This window comes from Acanthisitta chloris, unplaced genomic scaffold (assembly GCF_000695815.1).
Source record: "Acanthisitta chloris isolate BGI_N310 unplaced genomic scaffold, ASM69581v1 scaffold1280, whole genome shotgun sequence".
Lineage (NCBI taxonomy): Eukaryota > Metazoa > Chordata > Aves > Passeriformes > Acanthisittidae > Acanthisitta > Acanthisitta chloris.
The window spans coordinates 63,720-73,013 of NW_008650982.1; the positions used below are offsets into that span (position 1 = coordinate 63,720).

The window sequence follows — 9,294 nt, forward strand, 5'->3', positions numbered from 1 at the left end:
AATCAGAAGGGGTTAGAATCCAAACCTCGCTTTCACAAAATATATTTGAAATACCTGGGCAATACATATGTCCCCATTATTTTGTCTGATACCTTTTTTTGGAAGCATGAGTTATAATTTTCCTGCCTAACTTATTAATCAGTCTGTGGAATAACAGATACATAATGATTCTGAAATATCATTTAAAGGACAAGGTAAACACACAGTCCATCTGACTTTAAAATCTAAATATTTTTTGTCAAGTTATTGTGCTTTTATTGTCTTCTCAAGAACAGAGTGGAAGAGCTTTCTTCTGCCAACTTACACATAATAATACGTGCTTCAAAATACTGTAATATTCAAATGAGTATTCTGCAATGTCAATATCATAATCAAACCAGTAGAATCAGAATTGTTTAGGTTGGAAAAGACCTCTAACATCATCAAGTCCAATTAATCCAGCTCTGCCAAGTCCACCACTAAACTATGTCCATAAGTGCCACATCTTCATGTCTTTTAAATATATCCAGGGTGGAGACTTGACCACTTCCCTGGGCAGCCTGTTCCAATGCGTGACTACCCTTTCATCGAAGAAATTTTTCTTAGTATCCAATCTAAACCTCCCCTGGTGCAACTTGAGTCCATTTCCCCTCATCCTATAACTCGTTTCTTCGGAGATAAGATTGACTCCACCTTGATACAACCTCCTTTCAGACAGTTGTAGTGAACAATAAGGTCTCCCCTGAGCCTCCTTTTCTCCAGACTAACCAACCCTGTTCCCTCAGCTGCTCTGCATAAGACTTGTGCTCTGGACCCCTCAACACCTTTCTTGTTCTTCTCTGGACACATCCCAACACCTCAATGTCTTTCTCGTAGTGTTTGTGGGGGACCTTACTGTTCTCTGCAACTACCTGAAAGGAAGTTGCAGACAGATGGGGGTCATTCTTTTCTCATGGGTAACAAGTGATAGGACAAGAGACAGTGGCCTCAAGTTGCACTAGGGAAGTTTTAGATTGGGTATTAGAAAACATTCTTCACTGAAAGGATGTTCAAGCATTGGAACAGGCTGCCCAGGGAAGTTGACAGAATTGCCACCCCTGAAGGTATTTAAAAGATGTCTAAATGTGGCACTTAGGGACATGGTTTAGTGGTAGATCTGGCAGCATTAGATTAATGGTTGGACTCAATGACTTTAGAGGTCTTTTCTAACCTTTATGATTCTATGAGCTGAAGCCTCACCAGTGCTGAGTATAGGAGGATGATCACTCCCCTAATCCTGCTGGACACACTATTTATTATAGAATGGGATGCCATGGGCTTTCTTGGCCACCTGGGCACACTGCTGGCTCATGTACAGTCAACTGTTGACCAGCACTCTCAGGTTCTTTTCTGCCAGGCAGCTTTCCAACTGCTCTGCCCCAAGCCTGTAGCTCTGCATGGGGTTGTTGTGACCCAAGTACAGGACCTGGCACTTCACCTTGTTGATCCTCCCACAGCTGGCCTTGGTCCATCAATCCAGCCTGTCCAGATTCCTCTGCACAGCCTTCCTACCCTCAGGCAGATCAACACGCCTACTCAACTTGGGCCTCATCTACAAACTGAGTGAGGGTGCACTCAATCCCCTCATCTAGATCATCAATAAAAGTATCTGACAGGATGCTGATAAAGGATCAGTAAAGGATCTGACAGGCCACTCTGTGCTGAGCCCTGCATAACGCCACTTGTGACCAGCAGCCACTTGGATGTAACTCTATTTGCCACCACTCTCTGTGACTGGCCATTTTTTACCCAGTGAGCAGTACACCCATCCAAGCCACAGGCAGCCAGTGTCTCCAGGAGAATGCTGTGGGAAATGGTGCACTTACATTTAGATGAAGTTGGTTACTCCACTGACCAATTACTTTGTATTCTGTACTTTTGTTGTTGATTTGATACTGAAAAATATCATAGCGTCCAGGAGCGTCTCCATTTTCATTGAAGACAACAGGTGTTCCAGCACTCCCTGAAAAAAAAAATTAAAAAGCAACTAGGATAAATACCTTTAAAGCAATTTTAAAAAAATGTTTTGAAGGAAAAAAACTAATTAGAGATTTAGAAGGTTCTTCATAATGCAAGACTGGTATAATCATAAATTCAGAAACCTCGCAAAGAGAAAATATGTGTTATTATCATCATCACAAAATCTACCCTATGATTCTGTGAAAACAATTTAAAAATCCACTGCAATCTTTTTGTCTGGCTGGATGTTTGAGGGTTTTGTGTGTGTGCATTACAGAACACTAGGAAATTCTGGGACAAAACAGAAGTGAAGAAATTCCTTTCGGCATGCAAAAGGCATAATTTCACTTTAGGATGTGAATACAGTGCAGTGGGCACAAAACAGCAATCTTGCATTGAACCACATAAAAATTTTCCCTGTTAGGTATGAAAATAAAATTGATATCATCAGCTTAGGAGCCAACATTCATAAAAGACCTTGAGATGCAAGTGTTTAAATCGAGTCACAGTTAATAGGATAAGTTTCTAGTGCTGACCACCTGTGTAAAAGTGTTCTATCAAAGTAAATTAAGGACAGCAGCTGTGCCTGTTGCTCTCTCCTCTATACATGACACTGCCTGACAGAAAGGGCCATTGCCGAAGCTGTCAAAAGTTATAAATCGACACTCTGTTCTTTCTTCGATCAACAAAATGTTCGAAGATTGAAAACTACACATCTACCTTGGCAACAAAGCCAGCCAAATTAGAACACATTTTGATGAATCCCTCAAGGTGACATCAAGGATATGCACTCCTACAGTCACTTTTCAAAAACTACACAAAGAATGTCATTTTCAGCCATCCCCGAAATTCATATATATAGGTGAATAATATTTATTGTTGAAGTCCATTGGAAACAAATTCAAGTATATTAAAATTCTATTTCAATGACTGTAGAAGAAATCTCTTTACTGAGGGAAAAACTCAAACCACCACAAAATGCATCCCACAATGTTTTCATGTTTCTCCTTGTGAGCAACCAAGAAAAGAACATCCAGTTCATAGTAGTAAATTCCTACAGTATAACACATGTTAATGTAGCACCTAGGGGCACTAAGTCCACTGTGAGTTTATCTCCAGAGAATGCCAAAAAAAGCGCTTGAAATTCTGGATACATATCAAGCAGAAGCTAGCTAGTAGAAGTGGGAACAGCAGGCTACACACCTCAGAATTTCAGCATAAATACTTCTTCTTGTATGTCTGTTTGTCCCTCTCCCGTATCTTGCTCTCTTGTTTTGTATAGCAGCTTTCATGTAAAACTGATATCCAGTGAAATAAACAGCGTTTAGAGAGTGACAAGTGGCACATTAAATACTGTGCCAATTTCACAGTTCTGCCAGCAGAAGCCTGGCTGCAAAAATTTGATGTGAGCAGCTATGAAAGAGGAGCATCAAAAAATTATGTGTGATAAAGACTTAAGACCCCATTAAGATACAAGAGACTCAACAGAAAATTTTTGAAAGCTCTTCATGCTTTGTTCCCAATTCTTTTACCAGAATGATTAGCAAGAAAAATGTCAGTCTGCAATCTTCCAAGCAATGAAATTATTCTTCACTGCTCACATAGCAGGTTGATGCAATAAATTTCTTCCACCCAATAAACACATACTCAACTGTTCTTGCTATGCAATTATGGAGGTAACCTTCAAAATATTACTCTCAGGTAATGATGGAATTCATCTTTCCACTCAGCACCATTTGAAGAGCTCATTGAAAGAACTGTTATTTTTATGAACAGATGCAAAATGTCCCTTGTATCCCTTAAGACCAAAGGGAACTTAAAACACCCATGCTCAACAGTAAGAGTGTGATCTTATAAGCTACGGCTGGTTTTAGAAATGTCATCTTTTCCTGGTTTTGGTTGGGATAGAGTTAATTTTCTTCATAGTAGCTAGCATAAGGCTCTGGTTTGGATTTGCAGTTATTGTTGAGCAGTGCTTACATGGAGTCAAGACCTTTTTTGCTTTTTGCTCCACCCCACCAGTGAGGAGGCTGGGGGTGCACAAGGAGCTGGGAGGGGACACAGCTGAGACAGCTGACCCCAACTGATCCAAGGGATATTCCATACCATATGGCATCATGCTCAGCATATAAAGCAGGAGGAAGGAGCAAGAGGGGGACATTCAGCCTGATGATGCTTGTCTTCCCAAGTCACTGCTACGTGTGATAGAGCCCTGGTTTCCTGGGCACGGCTGAACACCTGCCTGCCTATGGGATGTGGTGAAAGAATTCCTTGTTTTGCTTTGCTTGTGTGCATGGCTTTTGCTTTACTTATTAAACTGCTTTTATTTCAACTCACGAGTTTTCTCACTTTTACCCTGCTGACTGTGTTTCCCATCCCACTGTGGGGGAGTGAGCGAGCAGCTGAATGGGGCTTAGCTGCTGGCTGAGCTTAAACCACAACATATGTGCAAAGAGACAGACTATAGTACAGACCAGAACAATCTTTCTTTTTGATATAGTGGCATTCTCAGCTAAAGCACAACAGCATCTCATGCTGTGTACCTCAGTCAATATGGACATAGCAGCCTACTAAATTCAGCAGCCACCCTGACTGAGTCCAACAAGATCTTTCTCATTTATTAGAAATCAAAATGACCTTTGCCAAGTTAATAAAATTAAGCTTGTTAAAAGCTGGAATAAGTAACAGAAGATTCAGAGCCCCCAACACTCGACCTTTGCCAAGTTAATAAAATCAAGCTTGTTAAAAGCTGGAATAATTAACAGAAGATTCAGAGCCCCCAACACTGGGAAGAACACACTATCCCTTTGTTAAACAGCAGATTTTAGAAAGTATAGTAACAGTCACAGTGCCTGCTGTAAAATATATTTGATTATGTTTTAGCAATGCTGCCATAACTAATATATGCTGCTAGCAAGGAGACCATTATTTTAATATGTCTATCTCTTATATCTTAAGACTTTTACATATAAATAAGTCTCTTATTCCCAAGTGGAATGAAAAATTTTATGAACTACAAATTGGGAGGTATGCATGGGTGGATTGTGCTTATAAACCGTTAGCTGCTTAACCAGGAAAGCAAAGCTTAAAGGCATTTGAAGAAAACCAGGGGATTTTACCAAGGGTTCCCAAAAAAAGGAATGTAAGATGGTAGCAGGAGCTTTGAAAGCGTAAGGACAGAATGAAAGTGTACAGACAAAACTAGATGCCTCAAGGCTAGAAACAAATCACCAATGGCTAATTAGTGTTCTTAAAAAATTGTTAATCTCATCTGAAGAAAAACATGCCCTGGTGAATGATCTGGGTGAACAGTTCATCTGAGAACAGACAGTCCACAAAATGAAAAGGTTTTCTAAGAAAATAGACTTTGTCGGATAGTCCACCAAATTAAAGCAAATACTTCTGTGGAAAAAATGTTGAACACTGTATAGAGATCAGATAACTAAAACATGTAGAGAAACACTGTAACTGACCATAACTAACAGCATATGTGGAGGTTAACCTGGATTCATTCAGTATAGTCAGTATATAAATCTGAATTTAACACACTGTGGAGAGAAAGTAAAGAGAATACAATCACCTGAGGTAGTGACCCAGGGTTACATAAATTCCAGCTTAGATGAAAAAGATTTTGGGAAGCCACACCAAATAGTTCTTGGATAGGTTATTTACCTTAGAGAGTCAACTTGGCTAGCTTCATTCAAGAACCACATTTATTGGACACCATCATAAGAAAAATACTACCTTTGCTTAGGATAAATGTTCCGGCAATGCTAGTGTAGACCACCTAAGAATACAAAGCTGCCCATCTTTTTTTAAATTTTTAAAAATAATTTTTAAGCAGCCATATAACAAGGTAGCTAAAGAGCAGCGAGGGAACTGTGTCTCTGGGCCTTATCACATTTTATTCTATGTGTGGTTATGTTGCCACGAGTAATTTTAGTTCATGATTGACTCAGGTAATTGTATTCAATCTGTCACCATTTTAACTAAATTTTTAATATATTCTGGATGTCTAAAACAGAAATACCTGGTGGAATTTCAAGACTACATAGTAAGTTTGGATAACTATGGAAAATCATGTATGATCTTTCACCATCTTCATCTCTCCTTTCTGCCAATCCTTTTTTGTTTAGATTTGGTTGGGGTTTTGTAATATATAAATATAGTTACTAACTTATTTTGAGATCTGTTTCTGAAGTCTCTCTTTTCTGGGCAAAGGACATATTTACTTATTGTAAATATAAAGTAATAATCTGGTACTGAAAGAAATCCTCCCTTCTCCTTCCCAGTTTACAGCCAGCAGCATTAAACAACTCTGGGTGTTAAACTGGTGCAGTAGCTAAACATTTCTGAAGCAATGTGTCTGTGACCTCAGCCCTTCAAAATGCAGGTTAAGACAGCCAGAAACGTTGTTTAGAGAAGAAAAAAAGAAGTAAAATGTGTGAGTTTTTAAATTCAGAATCAAGGATGTAATAGATCCTTTTCAATTTTCAATGACTTACATGGATGTCAAGGAGGACTCTTTCTGACAAAAAACTGTTTTATGACAGGTCCTTTGTGCACTGGACCTGAAAATTCACATTCTTCTGAAGAAATCTTTAAACTCACCCTGAAAATTTACATTCTTCTGAAGAAATCTTTAAACTCGTGCCTTGATATTCTTGAGATGCTGCTCAGCAACTACCTCATCCTGCATATGCCTACTTTGTCAAGCTGCATTTCACATGATTCTAAAACACCCCTGCTCCTACTGAAAACTGTACTATAGTTCCCTGCGAGGTTACAGCACGCACGTGCCCAGATGCTTTCCAGTGAAGTTCTTGTCTTACATTTCAGGAAGTGGAAAAGAAGTGGATTGACTCGACAATCACAGGTTCATGTGTACTAGTGGCCAACTGTATATTAAAGTGATTAATCTATAAAGGTTCCTACATTAAGAACAGTAGTGAGCCATGGTTTTTTTAAGAAAAACTTGTTAAATTAAATTAACAGATGTGAATTTTTCTTATATGGAAATATTTGATAGAAATTATTTATTATGAGGCACTGTTACTTCAGTGCTTTGACGAAAGTGTAGAAAAGTGGTTGTGCTTGTAAGTCTCACACCTGTCATTTACAGAATATTCCAGCTCTAGCTGATTTCATTATAAAGCTTGATAGTAGATAAATCTTTTATTTCACAATATTTCAGTGTATTGATAGCAATTTCTTTTTTAAAACTGTCATTAAAACGACTTGAATTGAGTCTTCATCCTTTGAGCTGCTCAGTTTAGGTTAGTTTATCTGTTATGAATGTAATGACACTAATGAAGTCAACATGGATTCAAACCTATGTTTAGGTGAACAGAAGTCAAGCAGTTTACTGTGTACTGTAATACAGTTAACTGCTGAGTATCAAAAACTTCAGATGCACTCAGCTGTTAAAGAATTTCTCTGTCAGAATTTGAATTTACTGAAAGACTCCTCTGATTTACAGGATCAACCCTGATTTCATTAATTCATACAATTAGTTTCAAGTACTAGAGTTAGGGGTTCAGATTTTTTAAAAAAATTTCATTTTAATTTGCTGTTAAAAGGAAAAAGTACTACAGAGATGTGCGTAAATTAAATTGTACTCAGTAAAGTAAAAAGGGGGAGAATAAGCATTTGAACCCTCAGTACTGAGAGTTCGCAGAGAAGAATACATCTGTAAAATTAAACAAGAAATTTGTCACTGGTAAGTATTTCAGTGAGACAAATTAAATAGGTTGAAATGGAATAAATGGAAAGAGTAAACACAAGCTGTTAAATCATTTAATACTTAAAAAAAACCCCGACCCACAGAGAATTATAAACAAGTAATGAGAACTCCAAAGAGTTAATTTGTGAATGTCAGGCTGTCAGAATACACACTGTATCAAGCTATGTAAGGTTTGTGATAAATGAAGTCGTTATCGGCTCAATCTCCACACAGCAGACATTTCAAACAATGAGCAATGTGGTTACTAAAATAACAAATGATGATTGTCTTACACCTATTCAAAATCTGAAAATACGTCTCTTCATGCTTACCCTACACATCTCAGTTCAAGATTAGGACAATTAAAAGGATTGCATCCAGTTGCTGTGAACACAGGCCTTTACTGACATTTTAAATATCCTCAGATATTGGAGACAACCACACAGATATGCAGAATATGTGTATGACAGAGAATCTGTGCCTTTCTGAGGCAGCAGCTGGAGGCCAGATGGATACCCTGGGGTATCTGAAATGGCACTCGATGCCCATGTTTAGGCAATTTATCTTACTTCCCACAGGGCAGATTCTGACTGTTCATGTATGAATGCATAAAATAGAATGAAAAAGAAACTAAGAGTGCTTCCAGAAATGAATTGTATAGATTTGGGCATATGTAATATAAACTATGGTTGTATTCACTACAAGGCTTATAGAGTAAGTAAAAAATTAGGTATTAAAATAAACTGACATAAATCAATTCCAGGTCAGGCAATACAACTTTATATTATTGAAGATGATGGACAAGAACTTTAGCTGTGATTCTGCAGAGAAGGGTATAACTTATTTGATGTCTTGGTCCTCAGCAGAGTGAATATTTAGAATTATATATTTCTGTGAAAGGAACAGTTTATTCCACCCTTTCTGAGAGAAAAAACAGTCAGGGCAGGTACCATGACCACATGGTATTTAAAATAACAAATAACAAGCAGTGCTTTTTTCCTCACATAATGTATTAGAACTTCTTGCACCAGCTAGCACAGGCACACAATGTCTCATAAAACTCACCTCCAAAATTTGCCCTATCATAATTAGTCAGTCTATCAGTGGTAACTAAAAGCAGCAATCTAGATAGAAACTCTGGTATATGTCGTCCTTCTGCTGCTGCAAGCAGAATATACAGGAGAAAAATCTACATTTTCCTTGTTCCCTACATTCTCTCCCCCACCATCTGCTACTGGTCACTTTCAGAAAACATACTACAGTGGTGAAATTTTTGTTCTTATACTCTAACAAGTAATACTCGTTCCAGAATATAAAAGGACAGAACTCTAGCTCCTCTCCTTACAACACCTCAAATCTACTATCAGGGAAGTATGCCTGTAATACAACTGCATCACAGATTATACTTCAAATTTTGCCAGATAAAGACTTAAAATTGGTAGACACCAGTCCTGCTATGGTTGACATAGTATTGGGAAGGCAGTTTTATATCTCTTAGTCTGGGCTCATCCCGTTCTTCTCTGTTCAGCAAGGCTATGCTTCTACCTTCACCTCTCCTCCTTGATGTGAGACAATGCTATGAGAATGGCTTTCCC

General features: G+C 38.2%; 1 protein-coding gene across 1 annotated transcript in view; it reads right to left on the reverse strand.

Moving 5' to 3' along the window:
* LOC103798820 (metabotropic glutamate receptor 8) overlaps window positions 1-9,294 on the reverse strand; it is a 319,111-nt gene that overhangs the window by 60,191 nt on the left and 249,626 nt on the right. The window contains exon 7 of the mRNA XM_009071105.1: window positions 1,845-1,981. Within this exon, the coding sequence (XP_009069353.1) occupies window positions 1,845-1,981 (137 nt within the window). The remainder of the gene's footprint in view (window positions 1-1,844; window positions 1,982-9,294) is intronic.